Here is a 27,109-nt window from a genome sequence, read left to right as displayed (position 1 = left end):
TATGTGTGTGAAGAGATATAGACATATGTATATGTGCCTGCAGGCCAGAAGAGGGCGCCAGATCTCATGTGGTGTCTGGGAATAGAAATCAGGTCCTCTGGAAGAGCAGCCAGTGCTCTCAACCTCAGCCCTCATTTAAAAAAAAAAAAAAAAGTTTTTATAGCATGTATTGATCATGGGTTTCATTATTAGATTTCATGCTTGTACATGTCTTCCAGCCCTAACAAGGCACCCCTGTTCTGCCCTCTGTTCTGTCACAAATGTGACTTAATGAGGCCATGAGAACACTTCTTCAGTAGTAACTGCTTAGGCTTTTTGCACTGGTGTTACCTTCACAAGGCACAATATGAAAGCAGCCATACACATCACTAGCCTGAAGAAGAAAAGGGAAGTCCATCACCACAGGTGGCTTGGTGTATCCTTTTGTGTGAGTTAGTTAATGTGTTTGCGTTTACCTATTTCTATCTTTTCCAGGTCTTCTAGGCTTAGCGGTTGATACTGGTTTACTTTATCAACTTCATCATCATAACTAGGGAAAGGGAATAAAAAGAGAGTTAAAAGCAAATGTTTGTTTGGCTTTGACTCCAAAGCTGAGGTACTATATAACAAGCTACATATAATTAAAATAAAATCTTCCCAGCATGCATTCTAGCAGGTGGATCTGTGTGAGTTCCAGACAAGACAGCTGAAAAACTTAAAAGTTAGGAAAGAAATATAGCCCAGAAACTGACCAAGGCTACTACTATGACTTAGTGCCTGGAATTTACCAGCCACCAGCAATTACTCCCTTACAAGGCCATAAGATAACTGGGTACCAAGAATTCCCAGATGGCCAACCTCCCCGAGGGGCTCATGAAGGAAACGGATTGCCCCACTGGCCAATGTGTCAATCATTAACAATTAAGGGTCCCTATGAAACAAAGAGATAGCTACCATTAGTTAGCACATCCTGAGGTCTGCAGGTTTTACAACTGGTGGGTCAGGAAGCTATCTGATTCCCAGGCCTCCCCTCAAGACAAAGGGCTTCCTAGGAACCCATGACTCTGGTCACATATTCAACGGACAGAGAGTCGAGGCCCCTCCCTAAGCTTATGGTTTTTGCCTTTAAAAACGCCTGTGCCTGGGGGACGGGGCTGCTCTCTAGCCTGCATGCTGAGAGAGCCCGTTTGTACAAACGTCCACCTTTTATTAAAGCCTCTTGCTGTTTGCATCAAGTTTCGGCCTCCTCCTGATGATTGGTGTTATTCTTTTGTTTAAAAAGAAGAAAAGAGAAATATTGAGACAGACATATTGACTATAAGTTTATTATAAGGCAGAATGGGTAGACTAAGAAGAGGAACAGGGTAATGGCTGACCGCCATGGCCGGTCGCCATAGAGAGACAGAGCGGGGAAACAGAGAGAGGGGACAGAGAGCAGGAACAGGGAGAGAGAGAGAGAGAGAGGGCAGAGAGAGAGAGAGAAAGGTGCAGGGGCCTATCTTTTAAAGGGGTCCTCTGCACCTGTGTGCAGACTTCTTTCCCATGGAACCTTGGGCTGACCAGGGTATTGCCTGAGTGGATTCCACCAGGTAACAGGGGCAGGCCAGCATAATGCCTGAACCTTTCATTCCCACCTCTACTTATTATTAAAAAAAGGTGGGGTGTTTAGACATGGCAGGTTAAGGAATAAGGGCGTCGAATTCTTAAGACTGCTTCCTGCTGACATGGGGGGCGTTGACCATCTTTGGGGGACCCGAGAAGGTTGGGTTGCTGCCACGTCCTGGGGAAGCTGGTTGCTTCATTGTAGTCCAGGCTGTATGGAACTCCCTGGTGCCTCTTAGACCTGGCAAGATGTTGACAGAGCAGAAGACAAGGTTGAGATTAGAAAAAAAAATTTTCTTAGGTCCTGTCACTTGAGGGGAAGATTGTAAGATGAGGGAGGGGTTCCCGAGGTGTCCCAAGATGAGTGAAGGGAATTTGGGACCAGGGAAAGATTGAATATTACCTGGAGTGAATCTGACCTGTTTGGATCTGATTCAGCTCCCTGGAACTTACAAGAATCCTTAGAGTTTGTGGAAACATAAGTATTAGACACATTAGTAGCATATTCATGTTAGAAGCAACTTGGCTGAAAGTATTACCATTTTAAAAACAGACAGATTTTTTTTTTTGGACAATGAAAAGCATCTTAATCTTGACCTTGTAGTTATGATCATATAGTGATATTGGTGAACTTTATTATGAACAGTAGCATGAGAAATAGAGAAGTCAGGAACATATTTTATTCTCTTAATGTCTCGACTTATTTTATCATCACTTAAGCCTTTATATCCTTAGGCCTTTGTAACTACATTCTCAGACCTTTATACATCTTAGACTTTCCTATCTTCACATAGTTAAACCCCAAAATACCTGTTACTGGAATCTGTTTTGCTTTAAGCCGGCAAGACTATCAGTCGTCAAAAGCATCAGAGTTCTTGAGAAGGATAAGATTTTACCTGAATCAATGATTAAAGAATAACAGAGACTTGCCAGCAGGCTGCATGGACAGCCATCCCCAAGGTGCTCCATCCATAGTAGTGGGCTGCAGGACACCTGCCTTCTTGCTGATAACTTGCGACCTGTGGATTAGAGACTTTGGGAAGACTCGCCTACTGTTGGCCCAAGCAACGCCGGGAAAGTCGATTCCGTTGTCCTCTTGTCCATGGTCTGGAATACTTTGTACCAGTTGAGGTGAAGGGCAGGGTTGCTCAGTGACCAGCGTTGTCACTGACTCGAGATGAAGCTTATTCAGTGCCCATCAGTCTTCTCGGAGGAAATGGGGTGGGACCAGCAACTGGCCTATCTCTTTGTTATAAAAAGCTTTTTAACAAAACATTTTAAATGCCATATTCTCTAGATCTCTGAGCATTTGAGGGCTGTCTGTTTAGGATCTTAGCAGTTAAGTTTGTCTTTAGTTAGAGAAAAATCCCTTTTTGTAATAAAAGCTGTACCTTTGTAAACGGCTTATAGGATAGACTGAGTGGTATAAATATTTTGTTAATTTGAAATAGACCTTTTTGATTTTAAATTTTTACTATCATTTAAAGATACATAAGTTAAATTTAAGTTGTATAGACTTGGCTTATATTTTAAGTAAAGGTAGATTAGAACTTTATGACTTTAAATGTTTACCATCATTTAAAGATATATAGCAATATAGAAATATGAGACTTAACAGTTTAATTTAAGTTGTATATAGAGTTAGATAAGTATAAAATTAAATTACAAGTACAGAGACAAGCAGCATTGGATAACAGTAAAGGGGAACTAGGATGCAATCTCTGATCCGTACATTGTAGCAAACAGACAGGAGATTTAAAGAGACAGAGTAGATTTAAACAGAGGGCCCTGGAAAGGCACAGTATTTAGTAAACAAGCCATGAACAACAGAGCCAGTGAAAGAAGAAAAAGACAAAAAATAAAATAAGAAGAAAAAGACAAAAATAAAATAAAAAGCAAAAAGATCTGGCAGAAATCAAAAATCTGGCAGACAGGTTTGCTCGATAGGCCGCTGGAGCTGTGCGTGCCTACAGGTAGGTCACATGACCAAAACGGCGGCAACTGTAAGCCGCTTTTGTCTGTTTACCTGCTTGTTGGATGAAACCAGAAAGGTTCCTCTGTGCATTTCCCATGGGTGAGGCAGGTGGAGAACCGGCAAAAAGCTCCTCTACGGATGCACGTCTGCCCGTGGGAGTTGCCAGGGGCCTGGCCCCGAAGGGGACACAGCTGTCCCGAAACCGAACTGAAAAAAGCAAAAAAGCACCGCTCCTGGAGCGGGATCCCATGCCTGACCTTTAGGAAATGCACCCAACAAGTGAAAGAAATAAAAAGTAAGATGTCAGGTGGCAGTGCTTGCCGGTGGAAGTCATTGAACTGAGTGGGTAGGCCTAAGCCAGGTCACCTGGTTATGACCAAGATGGCGGCCCCCAGGTTAGCACACGTGGCCGATGGCGACCCCCGTAAGCACATTTTCAATTGCCAGAAAAGTTTTCTCAAGTAGACATTGCCAACCAAGAAGAACCAGTCAGAGAAAGAACAAACAGAACAATGAGGGACATTCCCAGGTGAAAGAAAGTTCCCACTGGGAGGCAGAACTCCGCTCATTTACCTATTTGCTGCCAGTAACCGAAAGATCCCGTAAAAGTGTATTTCCCGTGGGCAAGGCCGAAAAATGCATAGATTGCCCTGTCTGAGAGCACCCGGCCCGAAACTGAAAAATGGACCCAGATTGAACAGCGCTGGGTCTGCCCCATGGGAACGGTTTGGGTTTCTTACCGGATTGTAGCGAATAGGCAGATCAGTGAGTTCCAGAAATACTTAGTTGGAAAATCGGCAAGTTGAATTCCGGCATCTCAGGCTGCTGCAGGCAGGAGGGAGTACCAGGAAAAGCGGAGATGAAAGTGGGTTGTAAGGTTGCCCTTGCCTAACACGCGCCCACCAGCGGGTCTCGAGAAGGTATAAGGGCAGAGCCTTTCCACGTCCAGGCGCCAAATGTTATTCTTTTGTTTAAAAAGAAGAAAAGAGAAATATTGAGATGGACATATTGACTATAAGTTTATTATAAGGCAGAATGGGTAGACTAAGAAGAGGAACAGGGCAATGGCTGACCGCCATGGCCGGTCGCCATAGAGAGACAGAGCGGGGAAACAGAGAGAGGGGACAGAGAGCAGGAACAGGGGAGAGAGAGAGAGAGAGAGGGCAGGGGCCTATCTTTTAAAGGGGTCCTCTGCACCTGTGTGCAGACTTCTTTCCCATGGAACCTTGGGCTGACCAGGGTATTGCCTGAGTGGATTCCACCAGGTAACAGGGGCAGGCCAGCATAATGCCTGAACCTTTCAATTGGGGTTCCTTTCTTTTCTCTTATGTGGCTAACACATGCAGTTTAGCAACTAATGGAGAATTTTACATACAAAAAGGAAACCAATTACAAGGTAATAAATAATTTCGTTTTTATTAACAAAATGAAAACAAACTTAGTTAAAATTGGTTTGGAACACCCTAGTTAAGGGACCAGCTCCGAATTTTGGCAGCCATAACAGCCCAACTGGAACTTGCCTGACCTTGTCTTGGTCACTAGGAGGTCAGATGCCTGCCTCGTGGCAAGGAACCAATCAGAAGTTAGCTGGTGGTGCTATGCTTTATGGCTCTGGGTGTGCTTTACGGACAAGTGCACAGCAATGACTCACAGAGCATAGCAACCACCCTGGGAGAGCCTATGGGCCATAACAACCAGTTGACCAATCAATACAGGGCAAACCCTCCAAGCCTGGAGGCACACCAATCCTGAGCCTGTGCGTAAGCCTGTGCATACCCCTAGACACTCCCCTTACGCTGTCCTACAAGATCTCTATGCAGACGTTTCGTAGGGTCTTTCTAGCCATCCGCCATGGCGGGTGGGTGAAAGGCAGGAGCTAACATGGGGTTAGCTCGTTAAACAACAATAAAGCCTCATGCAGTTTGCAGCAAGTTTTTGCCTCCACTTGGTGATTGGGGTCACCGAAGTCCTGGGCTGAGATCCCGGGGGCTTGAGCCTTCAGGAGTCTTTCATAGTTAAGGAATAATAATGACTAATGGGTCTGATACCTGAATTAAGAAAGAAAAGGGTCTTGGCCAGTGCTAAAAGGCTTGTGGAATGACAGGAAAATGGCCGCTCAAACCAAGCTGAAAGGAAAGGTACCATTTAATTAGGATATACACGTTAAACCTGTATCCCGGACAGCACCAGAAATAGGCACTTCAGCTTTGGTAGTGACATGGTTAACTGTCTTTTTGGAGATGGCGCTAACAGACCACCAAAGTCACATAATTGATCATATGCTTGTAACCAAGGAGACACTGAAAGTCGCATAATCGTATGCTTGTAACCATGGAGATACTGGCGTGCGCGTGCGCACACACAAGCCGTGTCTCTGCAGAGCTGCATCACTGGATGGCAAAAAGCTGCGAAGAATTCGCTGTCTAACAACGGGGAAAGTACAGTAAGACCAGCCACGATGCACGGCCGCCCATGATAAGAGATGTGCGCAGGGTCCAGGTTTTGATGAACACCAAGTGATACTAAGCGGAAACAGTGATAACTCCATTTTCAAACATGATTTAAAGGGCTCAATGGAATTTCATATAGACATGAAAACAACCAAAAACATTAGGAATTCTCAAAGCAAATTATTTGCCAAAAAACAAAACTAAAAGCTTTAAATCAGTGACAACTTACTAGGCCACGTAGTAGGCAGAGTTGGAAAGCAGGAGGAGCACATCCACATCTCTGTGAGCAGCATCGGTGAGGCTGAACAGACATGATACCCAAATTATTCTCATCCACATTTTTTTTTTGCAAGCATATCCCTACTTAGTTATACTTCTAAAGTTAAATTTAATACTAAAACATCTATCCATTTGGGGAAAAGAAAAAATCTTAAAACAAATCTCTCCCCACCCCCACCTTTGAGGAGGTGGGGGTGGATCTGGGTAAGGAAGAATAGAAGAGCCCGAGCTAAAGGGAGGCCTGTTCCTGGACATGGCCAGAAGGGGGCGCAGTCTTCAAAGAAAAGGACAATGTAAGAGCAGAATTGGACAGTAATAGAGGTGGTTACTGGGAAGAAGAAAAGAAAACGTGACACCCAATGAAATGGGAAAATTAATAAAAGTCTAAAACCCGGACTCCAAAGCCCAAATAGAAAACTCTTGAGATCCCCAAAGGCAGCCCAGAAGACAAGGTTAAACAAAGGTCCACAGGACTCAAGCCCTTAGACCAGATATCATAACCTAGAGTGGTGTCAACATTCCTCTGGTCCAAAGAGAATCAGATAGTTATCAATTGTAGAATTTCCCAGCCCAGGAGACAATTAACAAACTCATTTCCTCTGCAGCATCCTGCTTAATTGTACCTTGCCTGAAGTGTACAATCACTGTCCTGTCCTGTGTAACCACGCAAGTTTGTAATCTTGGGGCTTCCAGCCTTGCAATTTTGCCTTATAAAAACACCCCTCAGTTGAAAGTGGGGACTCCATTTGTTCCTGAACGAATGGGGTCCTTGCTGTAGCTTGTATCTTCGAATCAATAAAGAAACCTTTGTCCTTGCATTTGGTGAGTCGTCTCCTTGTTGGTGGGTTCCTTTGGGGTTCTGCAATCTGGGCACAACATCTGGTGAATTGTCCAGGAACCCCCAACTCCTCCCCCAGGACCCCCCCTACCAAAGGTTTCATTTTTCAACCAGTTGGTGTCTTTTTGTGTCTGTTGTGTTTGTTAACTGTGTAAATGTAAACGTTCTGTTTGGTACGCTAACAAGATCTGTAAGGAGAAATCTGGGGCGAAATCTGTAAGTAGACCTACAAGGATTTAGGGGATGGAGGATTGAGGGGACGCCACAATCCCTCGTTTAGGGTGGAGGTTCAGGCAGCAGCTTTTGCAATTTGTAAAAAGGGGGTCAGGGGCCCAAGGTCTCCCAGGCTGAAGGAAAGGGACATTTGGCCAGCCATCTGAAGGTTCTTTCAAGTTATAGGGGCCCTAGTCTGTCTATTCTGTGTGACTGTGCTGTATGTCCAAGTTTCACGTTTGTGCTGTGTGTTTGTCAAGACTGTCTTTATCCTGACTCTGGAGATCTTTCAGAACAACTGCCGCTCTGGACTCCAGTGGTCTCTCTCTCTCTCTCTCTCTCTCTCTCTCTGTGTGTGTGTGTGTGTGTGTGTGTGTGTGTGTGTGTGTGTGTGTGTCCTTACCACCCACACACGTGGCATGCGTGGGTCAGGGGTCTTTTCTTGCTGCCCTGAGCACGTGGCGTGCAGGACAGGAGTTCCTCTGCCATGTGCCATGGGCAGAGTCCTGTCTCCAAGCACATGGCGGCTGCTCTGAACTTCAACCATTCCTGCGGCCCTCACAGATGAGCCTGGCCAGTGCAGGTGAGTCTATCTCTCCATCCTCACCTGCCTGTCTGTGAGGCATGCAAAGTGGGGCTCCCTCTGCCCCGACTGCCATCCTGCCACGGGTCCTGGCTCGGAGGTGGGAGTTTCCCTGCCCTGAGCACATGGCTTGCAAGGCCACCATTTCCCCAGCCTTTTCTGTGCCCCCACATGGTGTGCAGAATGTTGGGGCAGGGAAGCCACGGGGGGGGGTGTCTCTTTCCTGCCCCTGCATGGGCAGAGGGTCTGGTCTTATGGGCAGCCCACCCCCAGGCCTCTGCCCTGAGCACGAAGCACAGGGCAGGTAAGCCAAAACAGAATGGCCTTAAAGATATTAAAAACTACAAAAGGGAAATGTGAACTATTTGCTATGGTTTTTCATATCTATAGATACTAAATTTTAAAAATTGGTAATATAAATTAAAATTTTAACCATATTAAGTTAATTCTGTTTTAAAAAGTTCTGTTTATTTCTCAAAAAATTATATATGCTTGTTTTGTCAAAAAAAAAAAGTTCTGTGTTTTCTGGCATAATCCAAGTTTTGTTAGCAAGTAACAAAAAACAAAGTTGCCTTTTCAGAAATTTACCCAGAGAGACAGTCTAGCCAGCTTCTGCCAGATAATACATTTACTTTTGCCTTTTATTTCTTTGTTTCTAACGTCTTCTTTCACTGGCTCTGCTGTGCATGGCTTGTTTGTGGAATGGTGTGCCCTTCCAGGGCCCTGTTTCACACAAAAACCCTGCCGGATCTGCTCTCTTGTCACAGACAGTTTTAACACCACTCTGTATCTTTAAGTATACAAACCTCTAATGCTTCAGAGACCTGCAGAATATGACAGTTAAAATGTTCATTTAAAAGTTTATAACATCAGACAGACTGCCAGATCCTGACAGTGACCCAAAGTCTCCAAAGAAGATGATGAGGCACCCCAGTTCCTGCACCTGGATGATGACGATGCTGACCTGTGAACAAGAAGCTCAGATGCAACACCTGCTGCCTACCAGGACCTGGCCCAGATTGTGGACAAAGCTGCTGGACACTGGAAAATTGATTGCACCCCCTTTGCCTAGACAAAACAAGGCCAGTCTTTTCCATGTCCCTCTTCCACAGAGAGAAACAAAACTCTCACCTTATAGGCCTGGCGAAGATTGCTGTTCTTTGATATTTCTGCCTCCAACACTAATGGAGAGACTTGGGTATGATGGCTAACTGTATATGGACTGGTAGCTGTCACTTTTTAATAGATTCGGAAACTGTATGAAATTTTTCCTTCTCAGATCTCTGAACTATTACTGGTTGTCAGCTTGGCAGCATCAGGCAGTCAGATCCATAAGACTATAGTCAGCTTTGTAGCTTGTTTTAAATCAAGCCTTAATATGGCTCCTCAATAAGGATCTAAGTTAATAGAGTAATGACTACCTGCTGTTCAGTCACAAGCTCAAGGTTTTTAAGTTTATTTTGGTTGTCGTCTAAGTATGAACTTAAAGAGTTTTTTCATCAGGCCTAAAGCACCTCTGTCCAATCCATACCTGGCTCTCTAGACAGAAGAAAAATGTACATGCTTCTAGGCCAAATTTACAGTTTTTGTTAGGACTCGAAGTTTTAACTTCTGTTCCCAGTTTAAACACATCTTAAACAGGTTTCTGCTTCTGGCAGACAAATCTGAGTATCAGTTGCTGACTACAGCTTGCTCCTAAGGACTGCGAGCCCAGGATGTTCTGTAGATGTGAACCAGTCCAGCTGACGTGGACACCCCCTATCTCTTCAACAGAGTCTGCCAACCAGCTGCTTCTGATGGATACCTCTTTGCCTGAATTACCTTTTTGCTTTTGACTAGCATTTCAGCTTTCTTGGGTCCCTAACTGCATCCCAAAGTCAGCAGGAAGTAGCATGGGAAAGAATCCATTGCCCATATTTCCTGGTTGAGATGCTAAGTCAAAAGGAAACTCCCTTACATCAGGGATGCCATTGTCACTCCCTCAGAAAAATCTGTCAGCTAGTAGCTTATAGGGCCTGCTAACATTTGTGCCCAATATTGTTAACTCCCTGCCAGAAACTAAGGGATTGGCTTTTTGACGCAAAGTCGAAGGGGGAAATGAAAGGGGAAAATTAATAGAAGTCTAAAACCCGGACTCCAAAGCCCAAATAGAAAACTCTGAGTTCCCAAATAGAAAACTCAGGCAGCCCAGCAGACAAGGTTAAACAAAGGTCCACAGGACTCAAGCCCTTAGACCAGATATCACACCCTAGAATGGTGTTCACATTCCTCTGGTCCAAAGAGAATCATAGTTATCAATTGTAGAAGTCCCCAGCCCAGGAGATAGTTAACAAACTCATTTCCTCTGCAGCATCCTGATTAATTGTAATTGCACCTTGCCTGAAGTATACAATCATTGTCCCATACTGTGTAACCACGCAAGTTTTGTAATCTTGGGGCTTCCAGCCTTGCAATTTTGCCTTATAAAAACACCCCTCAGTTGAAAGTGGGGACTCCATTTGTTCCTGAACGAATGGGGTCCTTGCTGTAGCTTGTATCTTCGAATCAATAAAGAAACCTTTGTCCTTGCATTCGGTGAGTCGTCTCCTTGTTGGCGTGTTCTTTTGGGGTTCCGCAATCTGGGCACAACACCAGAAGGAGAAATCATGTTAATTCACATTCGTCATTGTTCAAAATAGCATGCTAGACACCAAGGGTATTTTTGCACTACTAGAAAACAGCTATTTTGAAAGAGCCTTAGATAAATGAAACAGATGTGAACATGGAGTAAGGCAAACCACTCTCCCATTTTCTCAATATAGATTTCACTTGGTTTTCAAGGAATCAGTAAACACTGCCCAAGGCCATTTTGTCGCATTTCCCCACTTCAAAACGGAAACAGATTAGACTATAATTCAGTTGAGTGAACCATTGAACCACTATTAAACCATTGAGGACATCAGTAAGATGCACATCTTTGAAATTTTTCTAATAAGAAAACAGCCAAGGATTAAAATAGATTAAGAAGTCAACAAGCAGGTATAATCCAAATTCAAACGGAAATTTTAACCTAAATCTAATCTGGCTTGAGAAGTCTTCCCAGCCAGATCGATAAAACTACATTCTGATGGCTGATTTTTAGATTCCGCCAGAATATCTTGCTTTAGGATTATCAAAGAACAAGCAAAAAAACAAAACAAAACGCCAAATAGGAAATACCTATTGTAGATGGAACTGAAGCCACTAATTAATTTGCCAAGAATGAGGTCATTGTTAGAGGTACTACTACATGGATTTATGAAAACCTTCACTTCGGTTTTCTGGGCAGTATCACCTTGTTGCAGTCTAAATCCAACAGTTTTAATTTTAAATGAAAATCCTCAATTTTCGCCTACACGTAAGACCTCAATGAATGAGCTAGCACAGAAGCAACTGATAAAACACAGACTGATTCTGGCAGCCAATATCTGAGTAAGAGAACATTAAATTAAGCAATCCCGCAGCTTCACACAAAATGACTCAGATACAGTGAAAGGGATGGTGCTTTTCACATGGATACTTACTGCATTGTGAAAACTGCTGCTTGAGCCGAGCCATGCCACGCCACGTCACAAAAATTACATCACGACACAATTTTTATACGAAAAAAAACTAATTACAGTGTTACTTCCATCCTGGCTGCCTATTCTAGAGTTAGTATTTACATGAGTCAAAAACGGTATGTCCTTATCTAGAAGCATTTGGCGCGAAACAAGCGGTCGAATGTTGTCGGCCTGGTTTCCCCTCCCGCCCCATTTTTACTGCAATCTTAGGTGCAGTATATAATCCCCCTGCCCATACACCCACCCCCTACCCTTAAAAAAAAAAAAAAAAAAAAGAAAAAAAAAAGACAAGAAAAACCCGAACAAGAAAAACCCCTTATTTATAACTCCCCCCACCCCCAGCATTGCAGCTTCTCACTGCTACCCTAATCATTTTTGTTTTCCCGCCACTGTGGCAAACCCTCCTTCCACATTATAAAAATAAAAATTGCCAAAACCACATGCAGCCCGACCACGGAGACAATGGTAGCATAAAAGGCGCTGTCTTCTGGGGACATTAACATCAAGCTTTGGAAAAGAAGCAATTTACAAGAAAAATACAGCCCCACAGGTACTTTAACCATAAGTCCAGCAAAGAGGAGGAAAATCTTAAAAGTCATGGCTAGAACGCCATCGGACTTGGGCTCTGCAGCGTTGGCAGATGGTGCACGAGGCGCTGGGGGCGGTGGCCGATGAGAGCGTGGCATCCTCTCTCTGCACCGCACCTCGCGCTTGCAAAGAATGGCGCTGCTGCGAAGCCTTCGCCAGTCACGCCCATTTCCGCTGCGGCGGACTACCACTGCGCGTGCGCACTGCATCTTGCGCATCTTGCGCATCTTGTACCCTCGGTGGAGAGCACAGACCCCGGCCCGTAGAAGTGGGGATAGGAGGGCTTTCGGCTTGTACCTCGGTGCGACCTGATAGCAGAGCTTTCCTACTGTTGCGGCGCGCCCTTGTCCAACAGCAACACCCGGCCGAAGGGCAGCGGAGCAGAGCGCAGGGGAGAGCCGGCAGCCTCTGCAGTTCCGCAGGTGTTCAGCGCCCCTCTCCTAGTTCCTTCCGAATCTAAGTCTCCTCTCTGCAGTCTCTGAAGTCCGGCTGTTTGGCAGCAACTGGGGCAGCCAGGCGAAGGCAGGAGAGCTGCTCCTATCCGGTGTCTGCAGGGACGGAGTGTGAGGCCCGCTGAGCGCCGCGCTGCCGCCGCACTGCGCACACACCAGATGCGGTGCGCAGCAGCTGATGCCGCCGCGCTGGACAATTCCCACGGCCACTTCTGGCCTCCCCTACGTAAGCCTCTGGTAAACTGCTTTCCACAACAGTTTACGCCAATACTGCAGTGAATGTGGCAAAATCTGAGGCTCTGCCCAAACAGTCTTCAGAACAACGTCCTGATCCTACCTTATTCCCCGGACAGAATCTTACGTCTTGAGAAAAATCTGATATAGCTCAAGGCGGTGAGTTCACGGAAGAGGCACTTGCTATACAAGCCCGGAGCCCCGAGTTCCATCTAAACCTACTCTTTCACGCAGAACAGTCGTGTTTGGGCGCTCTCGCTCCTTACCCCCCCCCCAAATACTTTTTTGGTGGCGTCACACTGTGTAACAAACTCGTTAGGAACCAGGCTGGTCTCAAAATCACTGAGATCTGCCAGCCTCTGTCTCTCAGCGCTGTGATTAAAGCATTGTGCCAGCTTGCCCAAAGCTACTTTGTCTTCCACCAGGCGCCCAACCGTTTTGCGTCCCTTTCTGTATTCAGTTAACAAACATACAGTGATTCTATAGAGAACTTACATGCCCAGAGGATGTTTCTCGTGGAGAGAAAGGGGAAACCACACACACACACACACACACACACACACACACACACACACACACACACTTACAGATGAAAGAAAAATACCACTGGCATAAATAACCCCAAAATCAGTGAGTGACAGTTACAAGACAGCTGTGAAGAGACATAGTAAGACTCGTCTAATAAGATAATGGCAACTGAACCCTCCAGCTGGCATCTCCATGGAGAGTGACCCACCAGAATAAGATGTGAAGGTGTTAACGGCCCAAATGAAAAAGTGCCACCAGAAGAAGAGGCAGAAGAGAGCACTGGAAACCATTCTGGGACTCCTTCCTAACCCACACCCACTTGGAAAACGGTACAAAGAAGCCCTTACTGAGATAAGCAACAGGGTGATTAAACACCTCCCATAAAAACAGAAACAGGCTGTGCTGCGGTGGCAGACACCTTTAATCCCAGCACTGGGGGTGGGGGAGGAAGGAGAGGGGCAGCCGGAAGTGAATCTCTGAGACTGCCAGGGCTACACAGAAAGACCCTGTCTAGGAAAGAGCGATCCAGGAGGGAGTGCGTGGGGCTGTAACTAGCTCAGGTGGCAAAGGCTTGCCTAACATTCATGAAGCCCTTAGTTCAGTGTATTTAGGTTGTGCATGCTTATAATCCCAGTACCTGCGAAATGGGAGGCAGGAGGGTCAGAAATTCAGTCATCTGCTATAAAGTGAGTTGGAGACCAACTTGAGGTACATAGGGTCCTCCTATATGAAAAAAGAAAAAAGCAAACAACCACCCCCACTTAAGCCAACAGTCAAAATGTGACCTAATCTACTGGCTCTAAAACATCAGCCCCACCATGCCTTCCTTCAATCTTTCTATCCCAGAGCTTCAAAGAAAGCAGTTTTTAACAAAGCAGAAACAGCAGGACAAGAAAAAAGGCTGGGAAATGGTCACACACCTCAGCCACCTATGAAATGCAGCCAGTCTAACATGGTCAACCTGGAGGGGAACCTTCCCGGACCTAAGTGAAGACTGCTAAGCCTTGACAACTGTGGGTTTCACAGACGAGCCAACCTGGCTCCTCTGACACCTGGCTCCATGGCCACCCCTTGAGCAGCAGTACAGTTCTTTCAGGTAACCTTTTTGCCCTGGGTAGCAATGGAACTCCCCAATACACTTCCACTTTAGACCTGAGGAAGATTCCTTGTGTTAAACAGCTGACAAACACAACCACTCTGGCTTACACTAATGTCCTAGAGGAAGAAAAGGGTAACTGGGAGCTCTGGCCAGTGAAACAGGAAAAGCACACTCCCATAACCATTTTCAGTGACTGACCAACCATGGAAGAAATAGAAGACCAAACAATATATCAGGAAGAGAAGTGAATCTAATAATGAACTAGAATCTGGCCAGGAGACCCCACCAGAGGTCCACACTTGAAGATGCCCTAATGGACAAGAAGAAAAGATATACATTTGGCCTGGTGTGGTGGCACACACCTTTAATACCAGCACAGGAAGGATCTCTGTGAGTTTGAGGCCAGCCTGATCTAGAGAGAAAATTCCAGGACAGTCAGGGCTACACAGAAAAATTCTGATTTCAAGAAACAAAAACATTGGGCTGGAGAGACGGCTCAGTCTTTTAGAGGCTAGGCTCACAATCAAAATATAAGAAACAAAACCATAAAGAAGTACGTATTTTTATTTGTATCAGATTCCACTGTAGATGGTTGTGAGTCACCATGTGGTTGCTAGGAACTCAGGACCTCTGGAGGAACAGTCAGTGCTCTTAACCACTGAGCTATCTCTCCAGCCCCAACAACCCATCAACCCAAGAACATTAAGCAAGTTGAATCCTTAGACCACGCCTCCAGCTCACCTGGGGTCACAGTTAATTAGGGCCCAGCCCCCATGGAACTTCTCATCACCAGGCAGCAGCAACTTCATGTAGCTCTGTAAGAGCTGGCTGATGAGTTCCTTGTGGCTTCTCTGGTTTTCTTTATGTAAAGCTTCATGCTCTTTCTCCTTGGTAAATATGGAATAAAGGTCTTCTGTCACTTGAATGCCTTGCATCAAATCTAGGGTAGAAGGGTTAATATATCATCATCTTAGCTCTATTAACGTATCTTTTAAAAAACAAAAGAGAATCTATGACCTAAAACAACAGATACCATAAAAGAAAACATAAGCATACATCTTTCCCACCTTAAAGTAGGTTCAATTATTTTAGACTGGACACCAAAAGTATGAGCAACAAAAGAAAAAAAATTGGATGTCATCGAAATTACAAAGTTTTTTGTGTTTCTGGAAACATTTCATGGGTGAAAAGACTGAGCTTTCCCTAGCTTCATACATGTCCTCCCTGGTGCCTGGTGACCTTAGCCATGGTGCTGGCAAACTCCTGGGTATCCTGCTACTCACCCACTTCCTACTCTGTGTTGTGTGCAGTACTGTAGACACTTTTCTCACAGGCTCTGCCTTATTTACTTCTCCCCAGCCCCTGTGAGTATCTCTAATGCATCTCATCTCAGATGTGAACATTACTCATCCTATAGACTTGGGTGATCGGCTAGTACCTAACTGGAAGATGGTACTCTGGGTGACAGGGAACATAATCCCACAGCACACAGACCGGCTGGCACAGATAATGTGTGGAGAGTATGTGGGACTAAGGAAGACTAAGTGTCTGTCTTCTGACCCAGCAGCCCCTCGGCTTACACATCCTGTGGAGGAGGGTGCTGTTCACGAAGTGTAGGTGAGGCCAACAGTCAGCATGGTCCTGATGCAGCTCCTAGGGTGTGCCTGATGACGATGGGCCTGGCCTTGTGGGCTCATGAGAAGCCAGTTTGGTTGTTGAAGTCATGGGCATCCCCCAACCCTGAGTGGAAGCTGCTGCCCACCTGCTGATGAGGGGCTAGCTCTCTGCCTGGAGTGGGTGCATCTTTAGTGTGGACTCAATGGAAACTGAGTGTAGGGTAAGGCTCAGTGGGAGAGATCTTAAAATGAATCACAAGTTATTTTGTGAATGTGGTTTTCTTTTTCAATAAAATTTGAGCTTTTTCAAATCAAGAACAAATTTCATTTGAAAATGCATCATCAAAAAAGTAAAAAAGTCCACAAACACATGAGAATATTTACAACTCATTCATCTTGTGGGGGGTTTGCATACTTAATACACAAAGACCTCCTAACTACTCAGCAGTACAACACCAATCCAACTTTAAAACCAGCAAAAATCTTAACAGATGAGCTAACTTCCTCCTGATGGGGTATGCAGCTAAAGCTTTAATAAACCTTAAGAGTCCATTCCCACTTGAAACAAGCTTGTTCCCTAACTAGAACTAATAAATAAATTTTAAAAAAAGTCCATTCCCTGTGAAGATACATCTAAGGCAGCTTATGGGAAGGAAGACCTGCCAGCCACTGGCCTCACCCAAGAACCCAATAAGCTTCTATTGCTACTGGCCTCTCTCAATTGTGAGGAGACTAAGATAGACAGCTAAACTGAGGCTGCCACAGAGCCCAGATTCTAGTGACATAATAAATATGTACATTAACCAAAGAAAGGAAGACACCTCTTTTTCCCCCTTTGAATATACTACTAAAATCCAAATCTCAGCTAGATATGGCGCACGCCTTCAATCCCAGCACTCAGAGACAGGCAGGTGGATCTCTGAGTTTGAGACCAGCCTGGTCTATAGAATGAATTCCAGGACAGCCAGCATTACAGGGTGAGACCTTGTCTTAAAGGATCCAAGTCTCCAATCGCACCATGTACTTCTCATTTCTGGAAAATAAGTCAAACTTTTTCGTTTAGTTTATGGAGATTAAACCCAGAACCTCCTATTTGGTAGGTAAGTACTCCAAAACTGAGTTACAACCCAGTTCTGAATCCAGCGTCTTTATAGTAGATTCCCCAATTCCTACCTGGTATTTATATTGGGTTATTTTATGTGTGCTAAAATAATCACATGAAAGAAATTTAAAATTTAAAAAATATTCTTAGAGACCATGGATCAACCATGTTATATTTGTTTCTAATTCAGAACACCCTACTTTCACTTCAATCCTGTAAAATAATATTTTTGTGAAAATTAAATTAACATGTTAATTCAGGAATTTTATGGGTAATCTACTTTCCCATTTTCTCTTCCATGAAGTAGCAAGTTGGTTGAGATAACCTGTAAATGAGGTTCATATATATATTTTTTTCAATTCAAAGTGAGTATAGATTTATTAACTGAAGCTGAAGAAAATTCTCCACAAGCAGATAGCTGGCCAAGAATCTCAGGAAACTATGAAGCTGAAAATTCAAAGTATTCCAACCCCTAAAGATTGGTCTAGAGTTCAGTGTGGCTCCAGGTTCTAAATTTTTACAAACTATAGTGACTATATCCATCACACAGATTTTTTACAAGGACCTTCATAGATTTAAAACACAGCATACTTTTCTGTGCAATCTTTAACTTTGCCCTGAGGACCATGGGAGACATTTGAAGGTGGATGCCAACTAAAGAGTCTGGCTCTTATTTGACTCTCCATTTTCTCATTCCTCAGGACAGTAGAATTCAGGGGAGCAGTGCTTGTTGTGATTGGCAGAATAACAGACAGATTTATTAAATCATGCTTATGGAAAATGATGATGTATTTGTATGATAAAAGACCAACAGGAAAAGAAAACCATCTGTTTACGTGGCTTGAGCAACAGGAAAACAAATGCATTATGAAGATTCTACGTGCTGAGGTTTTGCGGTGCAGCATCCCACACACTGGGATCTTCAATCCTGTTTTTCTATTACTCGAGTAACGAACTGACTAGTACCTCTGGAATTATATGTTTCCTTTGTTGTTCCAGCTAAAAACATTTGTCAGGTGCTAAGCCTATGAAAATTTGAATTTGATATATTAGGTAAGGTGCTCAATACGGAAACACAAAACAAACACATTAAAACACGATAAATGCAAGAACCTGAATTCTGTGAAGTTCCACTCCCCAAAGGAGCTGCAGTCCTAAGGAAAGAGGACCTTTCTGCTCTTACCTATGACGGCTTGCCTATAAGCATCCTTGAAGCGACTGAGGTAGTACCTATTTGCCGAGTTAACTCCATCTTTCATAACTCCTGCCAGCTTCCTTTCTCCTGTTCTTGTAAAGTCACCCTATCAAAGAAAAAGCAATCTGTGGAAATTTATTCACATGTAAGAATGTTCTCAAAATGCATTTAGGGCTTTCCATTCAAGACAAGAGCTCCACAGGCTTCCAAATTACAATTCTAAAAACTCCCAAATATCGTAGTTAAATTAAAATATGTATTAGTAATTGACTCTGACCTAAGCATGCCAAATAACTATATATATACTTTGAGCTGTTGACGAGCAGCACCTGCTTCAGGTAAGCATCGCCAATAACCTTCTCCCTTCCAGCCTGGTCTACCAAGTTAATAATAACCTGTGAGAATGAAGAGCAAGAAAAGGCTAAGACAGGTAGACCTCAGAATCGTCACGCGGAATTACATTTTAGAAATATCTACAGCCGTGCTTAGAAACCAATCCACACAAGCATCAATTTTCCCATAAAATTATTCGTTATGTGAAATTAGCTTTATGAGAACTTTTGACATCAGTGGAGATAGTTTCATATATTTGCAATAGCCAACAAAAACACAAAGTAAAACGTGCTTCTTTTTAGTAGCAAGTGTCTTTTTTATATTGTTAATCATGTGTATATGTGTGTGCTTGTACCCCAGGGGCCAAAAGCATCAGAGCTCCTGGAACTGGGGTGGGGGCTGTTGTGAGCTGCCTTATTTGGATGCTGGGGACTGACCTTGGATCCTTTAGACCTCCATGGTCTTGACTGCTGAGTCATCTCTCCAGCCCAAACGGTATTTTAAGTAGGTAGAATAACTTAAAAAACAAGCAAACCACAAAGCTAACATTGTAAAACTACTGAAATATGTAAAAAGAAAATCTGAAGAGATGGAAATATGTACCATGTTGCTGAATCTCAAGGTCCAACATTATAAAGTTGTCAAGTTTCCCCAAATTAATGTATACACTCAACAATCCCAATCAAAACTCAACCAGGATCTCTTCGTGGGCAAGACAAGTTAATTCTAAAGTTCACCTGGAAGAGTAAATGTGTGGGGAAATTTGGAAAGCAGTAAACGCAGGAATTTTCCCCATTGGAGCAGTTCTATACATTCTACATAGTAGGCAAGAAAGGGGCAACTGACTCAAGAGAACAAGGCTGGTGGGTCAAAGACCTGAGTCCCCTGGGAGGAGAAGGGTATGCTAAGCACACCTCTGTGGGCAAGCATCTGTGACTATGTCAGGGGCACTGAGAGAACTGTCTGTCCACAAGGAAGAGGGACTTACAGTAGTTCCCGCACCTCTTTAGTGAAACACAAAGTAAATCCTAGATGCATCAATGACCTAAATGTTTTTCTTCAAGTTAAAAAAAAAAAGAGCCCCAAGAAAACTTGAGAGTAATTTTTTTCTCAGCTGTAGGTGGGAGCATGACCTTCTAAGCATCATATAAAATTCAGAAGACAAAGGAAATGACAGACAGATGTGAAAACAGAAAATTTTCAATCTGTGTACAAGTAACATTATAAGCAAGGGTTAAACAAACAAAAAACCAAGGAACTCTCATGAGAACATACCTGCCACACAAAATCAACAAGTTATAGAGTACCATAAATAGAATAAGAAAAATGGGTAAACTCAGTAAACAAATCAGGAAACTTGATACAACAGTCCTGTTACTGGTCAAATGCAAATGTTAAGATAATAATGTTTTCAACTACATACAGGTAAATTGGAACACTAAGCATGGAAAGCATTGGGGAACAGGTGAAAACAGGTTCCCACTGTTTCTGGGAGTATAAATTGTGTGATCTCTTATAAAATGTTTTTAAATTACTATTGTTTATGCTGGCTGGGTGGAGCACGTGGTAGAGATCAGAAGGCAACTTTGTGCAGTTTCACTGGCCCTGGTGTGGTGTCTCTGAAAGCAACTGAATGGCAAATATCAACTTTAAATGTATATACTGCTTAATCAAACAGGTTTGCTTTCACAAATTTATTGTGCATAAACAAGTACCCTATATATACATGAAAGATGTTTTCTTGGACTTTTAAAACTGTATTTACTATTGGGAGAGAGGGTGGCATGCACATGCCAGGGTGCAGGGGGTGGGTAAGAGAATAGCTTTGTGGGCTGCTCCGCTGCCCCCCAACCACCACCATGTGGGCTCCAGGGATCAAACTACATGTGATGGACAGGCTTGCTCAACAAGTCTTGACTTGCTGGGCCATCTTGCCAGCTTTCCACTCTGGCTTAATTGTTTTACTTTTTTGAGGGAGGGTCTCACTACGTGGAGCATGTCTCTACCTCCCAAGTGCTGAATTAAAGGGGTGTGGCACCACACCCAACTTATTATTTTTTTAAACTGAGTGTTTATGGAACCCAGACCTTGAATTTACTGAGTAGCCTACGCTGGACTGAAACTTGCAATCCCCTCCACAACCTCCCAAGTTCTGGGACTATGGACATGCCCCACCATTCCCAGCTTGGCAAGTCCTAACGGTCCATCAGTGGGGAAAAGGCTAGCAGCCAGAGTCTTAAATAAAACAAAGCTACTGCGGGACAGTATGCACACAGTTCCTTGTGCCTTGCATTTCCACTGTGAATGTACTGATGTCTGTAATTCTTGCTACAAAAGCAAATCACTAACTCAAATCTCAGAATGAGTCTGGACGTAGCAGGGCTGAATTCAGTGACCCCAGAAGCCACCAGACACAGGTTCTTTCCACCCTTCTAATCTGCCTTTCCCTCCATTATTTTTCCCCTAGCGGCATACTGGATAAGCACCCTGCTTCATTTACAGTCCTGAGATAGCTGCAAAAGTCCTCCATCAAATCCAGACACAACAACCGCAGGGGCATTGTTGGCTCTGGTTAGAGCAGGAAGCTTCTCCCATATCATACATCAGCTGTCAAACAGCCCCAGCCCAAACCAGTTACAGGCGAGAGCAACACTGCCACCGCGGCTGAGTCACACTGACCACGGGCCCCTCACCCCAGAAAGCAATCACCCCGGAGAAGGACACAGATAAATGAACGCCGCCGCCAGGCTACTGCTGGAAACCAGGAAGTGCCTGCTCAGTGCGTACACCTAGAGACTGATGTGAGAGTCAGCGGGAGCGGGACGAGAGCCGGAAGACCTCAGTATTTCTCCTTTTTACAATTTTGTAATACATTGAAATATGGCTTATTCTTTTTAATGCTACTTATAATCAGGAATAAGATTAATGCATGAATCAACTCACGTTATTAAGGAATTCAAATGCAGAATAAGACCAAATCATTCCTGACCACATCTGATCCCACACGCCTGCCTGAACAGCTGCTTTGTCTGCTGCTGTGGTGAGTGTTATTGCATAAGTACCCTTGACTGAACACATTTGTAGACTTGTTTTCCTATTTAATTGCTAATTGCTCTCCATCCTTTCCCAAATTTGATGTCTCTCATCGTTTTTCCATCAGCCACCCCAGTGTGTGAGTCATGGCTTTAATTTCAGTTTCCCTGATGACTAGCGGGATGACGCACCTTTTCACATGTTTTTTTACTTTATAAACTATCCTTTTACATAAAGAATCTGTTCAATTCTTTTGTCCAGCTTTCTTTTGGACTGCACATTGTTTTTAATGGGTTTAGAAGACACTTAAACACACTGTAAGATATAAGACCAAATTCTAATTATTAAAGATTTATGCATATCTCACAGCTATTACAGAGATTGCAGACACATGGCACTGTGCCTGGCTGCACGTGAGCTCTGGGGGTCACACCCAGGGCCATGTCATACCTCGGCATCCTGTAATTTACCCATAGAGCCATCTCCTTAGTCATTACTTTTTTTGTTTTTTTGTTTGTTTGTTTTTCAAGACAGGGTTTCTCTGTGTAGCTTTGGAGCCTATCCTGGCACTTGCTCTGGAGACCATGCTGGCCTTGAACTCACAGAGATCCGCCTGCCTCTGCCTCCCGAGTGCTGCGATTAAAGGCGTGTGCCACCAACGCCCAACACTTTCATTTTTTAAATAATTGTTTCTTTTTTGTTTTGTTTATTGAGACAGGGTTTCTCTATTTAGTCATGGAACTCTATGTGGACTAGATTGGCCTCAAACTCACTGAGATCCTCCTGCCTCTGGCTCTTGAGTGCTGGAATTAAAGTCATAATCTACCTCACTTCATTCCTCTCTCTCTCTCTCTCTCTCTGTCTCTGTCTCTCTCTGTCTCTGTCTCTCTCTGTCTCTGTCTCTCTCTGTCTCTCTCTCTCGATCATGTGTGAGTGCAACTGCACAAGGAGGCCAGAGATGTCAGACCACTCTTGGAACTGGAGTCACAGAGTCATGATCCACCTGGTGTGGGTGCTGGGACCCACGCTCAGGTCCTCTGCGGAGCAGTACACACTCTTAATCACTGAGACATCTCTCCAACCCCAAATAACTATTGCCTAGATGGGCATTGTCCCTTATTAAATGACTAATAGAATGCGATAGACAATCGTGCATTTGAAACACAGGAAGCTAAGGTAATGGCCTTTATAAACCCCGGTTATAATTCACAGTCAATGACACACTATGCTGTTCTCTGAAATCTTCAGTGTTTAACCTTTCACATTCTGATCCAGAATCTTTCTCAAAGTTATCTTTATATATGCTAAATGGATAGTGGGTATCAAGAAGAAAAGTACAGTTACATATTAACATGTTTCATTTTAATTGACAATAACATTCAAAATGCTTGTACCAACTTATGCTGCTGCTAATAATATTCGAGTTTCCATTTTTAATGACAAATGCCTGCCTTTAACTATTATAAACTTTCTAGGGCTGGAGAGATGGCTCAGCGGTTAAGAGCACTGACTGTTCTTCCAGAGGTCCTGAGTTCAATTCCTGGCAACTACATGGTGGCTCACAACCACCTTGAATGAGATCTGGTACCCTCTGCTGGCATGCAGGCAGAAGACTGTATACATAATAAATGAATAAAACCTTTAAAAACAACATTTCTAAGTTTTAATATGATTATTATGTAATAATTGTTTGTTCTTTCCATTTTTTTCTTCCTATTCTCTATGGGACTAAGGTTGAAATCACATGAAATCTACATACTAATTTGGGAAACACTGAAGTCATTCACCACTGAGTCTTTCCATCCACAAACCAGGAACTCAGTACTTTCTCTCCTTTCATATGGTATTCTGCCTTCCTTTTTTTCCCCCTTTGAGATAAGGTCTTACTAGATTGCCTGGATAGCTAACCTAGAACTCTCTACGTAGACCAGTTTGGCCTTTAAAAATGACTCTCAGGTCATTCCCCAGTCAGATTGGACATTCCTAATAGACAAGAGAATTACTGGTTTTCATATGTTAATCTTGTATCAAAATAATTGAACTTGTTTTCCACCTAGTAGTTTTCAATCCATCCTGCTTTGATCGCATTTCCAGAAAAGGAATACTGAAAGACACATGTCAAATTGTCTCCTCCTGGCAGCAGCGTATAACACTGAGATGGCCATCTTAGTCTGCAACAGATGACAGCATCGAATCTACATCCTCCAAACAACCTAACGTAACAGCCCCTCCTTTATTCCTAGGAATATTGAGAGTATTCTTAGCTTAGTGTGCTTAACCTTCATGTTAAACATGACTGTTTAATTATGAACAGCACATAATTGCTTTTTTCATGTAATTCTACATATAAAGAAAATTTTCTTACTACATATCAAAGCCCACCTGTTTTTTGTAAATTTTCAGTTGTTCTTCAAAATGGGCACAGAAACAGTCAACCGTTACCTTCTCGCCTGCAAAGAAGCAATATGAGAGCTATTTCTCCTTCCGGTGCTGAGGCAGATGAATGCTTGCCCCATCTTTATTCTTACGTTTTAATAATTTATCGACAGTTTAAATGTAAGACTGTCTAATCATCATTTTAAACTAAAATTTGTTTTTTTCCCTGTTAGACTGAGATAAAATATATCAGAAAGTAGCATCTGTGAAATTATAAACACACACATACAGGGCCATACATGGACTCACGTACACCCTACCTTCCAGTGAGGGTTTCATGTGACATAAAAAAATAAATAAATAAAGATGATATTTAGTACTCAAGTTAAAATATTCTAAGAAATTAAATCTTAAATGTTTCAATCTTTTTTTTTTTTTTTAAAGGTGTTCAGAAGAGCCACCTGAGGAGGCATGTCTCACTGACTTCCATTTAGTTAGCACACTCCATGCGCCCCTCTGCAAACACTGGCTACAGTCATCCTTTCCCAAAGTTAACTGCTCTCAAAGGTAAGCGTCAAGGCAATAGCAGGTCAGAATCTGTGAGGTGAGAAGCTCTCCTGCATAGCTAGAGAAATGGCAGCATCCAGTAAGGACTTAGTCCTGTGTCCACTGCTTCACCTCTGTCACCTGTGAGGGCACAACACCCGTGAGAGGTGTGGCTTTTGTCCCTGTTGTTTTTAGCACAGGGGACTGAACAGGGCCTCCAGCAGGCTCATCGAGGAAACCATACCTCAGCCACATCCCAGCCCTGAGAATTACGGTTTTGAAATGAAACAAACTCACACCTATCTGGCACCTGATTTTTATTTTAAAAATTCTTATAGAAATCTTCATATGCAAACCAAATAATTGATGTGCTTACTTTTGTCTAGCCGAGGTCTTGGATTATAGTGATACCCAACCTGACTCCAAAAGACGGGCACAGAGCCTCGAGTTTGAATAAATGACAGGGTGTGATTATGAACATGAATTAACTGCTCAGTCTCCACATGATTTGCAACATTTCCGTTTTTATCCATGCCTCTTCGTTTATAGCGCATTCCTGAAGGAAAATTAAACAGAAAGCAGGAACAGTTATAAAAACATGCTTTGCTTGGCTTGGTGCCAAGCTGTGGCACATGCTTGATATTTCAGTGCTCTGGAGGCTGAGGCAAAAGAATTGCAAGTTCGAGGCCAGCCCATATATGCACAGTGCATATATAGCAAAACTCTCAAAATGAAAGAACCCTGCACTTAGTCTGACTCAAAAAACGCTTCCTAATTAAATGTCTTCAGGAAAGTCTTGGAAGCCTATATGTAACCCACAGGTAAACAACAACATATCTGAGATCACAGCTGTGGCCATCACTGCTAAGTTGAATCCTCTGAATGAAAGACAATGGTTTCCCTAAAGGGGTTCGCTCTGGAAGGCTTTATCACTGTGACACAGGCTTTTGGTTGGAGCCCTGTACTCAGACACATCCAAGTGACTTTCTTATCTTGTGTATGCACGCACGTGCTGTTCTGTCTGATTTGTTAACTTGCCCCTCCTCTGCTGCAGAAATCGGTCTCTAATTGCATCACAGTCTTTGGAGTTTGGAGCTCACTGTGCTTTCAAGTCCATGATTGCCATTTGCATTTCAACACTTCTCGCCTGAATTTAATTTGCATGCTCGTATGGTCCCGCACTCACCAGCTCTGTGCCTACTTCTGCGAGATATGAGAGCCACTAGAAACCGTGGGTGAATGTCATCTACACAGGTGGACTCCTGAGGGGGGGGCTCTGGGCTGCTCTTCTCCTCGTCAGATGACTCGTTGTAATTAACCACAAGCTCTTCAATCTGCACAAAACCCTGGATAATGGGGATGATCCAGAAGTCCACATCCGGGGTCTAGAATGGAAATGAACGGCATGCTGTCCACGTACTGCACAGCACTGCTACAAGCCTAACCCAGTATCAGTCAGCACATACTGCCGTCAGCTTGCTGCCAGCATAAGCCCTTTCCCAACCCCCTGTCTACTTACTGAACACTAGGGGAGGGTGAGAGCAAATGGGCCTGCCTTTTTCTCTACAGGGATCTTCCTAAGAGCTGACCGACAGGGCACACAGCACAGGTGCCAGAATGTTCCATACAAATCCAAGCTCCACCACCCACAAACTCACTGACAGAAGCTCACTCACCTCACTAGGCCTCAGTGTCCTCCTCTGTGAAATGGGACTACTACTGCCTGTTTTGAGTAATGAACAGTACATGTAAAGTGAAGCACAGTGCCTGGCAAGGGTAGTTAACAAATGTAGCTCTTATAAAGAGTTCCTCTTGGCATAAGAAAGCAAAGCCTTAAAGCTGATTTTCAATCCTCAATTGTATTAGCCTATAACAAAATGAAATCAGTCCTGATCATTTCATTACAAAACACAGTTTACTCTTTAAAAAATAAAAACCTACTTGTTTATTTCTAAGTGTATGTGCCTGCTTGTCTCTGTGTACACCAGGTGCTTACAGTGCCTGCAAAGGCCAAAAGAGGGTGTCAGGTCCCCTGAGATTGGAGTTACAGGGGACAAGGAGCCATCTTGAGGGGCTAGGAACCAAAGCCTTATCCTCTTAAGAGGGCACAGTGCTTTTACCCACTGAGTCATCTCTCCAGATCCCTACAACTTTTATTTTTGAGGTAGAGTTTCTCTCTGCAGCTCAATCAGGCCAAGTACCAGAAGGGCAGGCATGTACCGCCACGCTCTGTTTCGTCGTTGTCACTTGTGGGAATGAAACCAGAGCCTCATGAGTGCCCAGACACTCTGCCCTGGGCTTTCCCTCAGCCTCAGCTTCACTTCACATCCCACTTTAGAGAAGCCCTTGCTTCACCAGCCTAAAATCCAAAAAATATTTCCATAAGTGTCTCATCTAAAATGTCCTCTAACTTAATTAGGAGAGTCCTGTTCAAAGTCAGAGAGTCTTTCTCCTGTGGCTTTCAAACTAAACACACTCAGATTTTAAACCGAGGACTGGGAGGTAGA

The 27,109-nt window shown here is 43.7% G+C and overlaps 1 protein-coding gene and 2 long non-coding RNA genes across 3 annotated transcripts; 1 reads left to right on the top strand and 2 right to left on the bottom strand.

Moving 5' to 3' along the window:
* Positions 1 to 383: 383 nt before the first annotated feature.
* On the bottom strand, positions 384 to 21,913 carry LOC107977589 (phosphatidylinositide phosphatase SAC2-like). Its single transcript, XM_027404572.2, has 5 exons — positions 21,591 to 21,913; positions 18,303 to 18,420; positions 15,143 to 15,341; positions 6,236 to 6,307; positions 384 to 529 (listed from the first exon to the last, which is right to left on the bottom strand). The coding sequence occupies exons 1-5, from the start codon at positions 21,723 to 21,725 to the stop codon at positions 433 to 435; spliced, it is 621 nt and encodes a 206-aa protein (XP_027260373.2). The 5' UTR covers positions 21,726 to 21,913; the 3' UTR covers positions 384 to 432.
* LOC118238549 lies at positions 21,489 to 25,896 on the top strand. The gene is made up of 3 exons (XR_004769081.1): positions 21,489 to 21,687; positions 24,501 to 24,623; positions 25,657 to 25,896. It is a non-coding gene; the product is annotated as an uncharacterized LOC118238549 (long non-coding RNA).
* Positions 24,907 to 26,004, bottom strand: LOC118238548. Its single transcript, XR_004769080.1, has 2 exons — positions 25,789 to 26,004; positions 24,907 to 25,158 (listed from the first exon to the last, which is right to left on the bottom strand). It is a non-coding gene; the product is annotated as an uncharacterized LOC118238548 (long non-coding RNA).
* Between the last annotated feature and the right edge of the window lie 1,105 nt (positions 26,005 to 27,109).

Source organism: Cricetulus griseus, chromosome 3 (genome assembly GCF_003668045.3).
Source record: "Cricetulus griseus strain 17A/GY chromosome 3, alternate assembly CriGri-PICRH-1.0, whole genome shotgun sequence".
Taxonomy (NCBI): Eukaryota; Metazoa; Chordata; class Mammalia; order Rodentia; family Cricetidae; genus Cricetulus; species Cricetulus griseus.
Note: the sequence above shows the minus strand (reverse complement) of the source record. Positions and strands in the feature narration are given on the sequence as shown.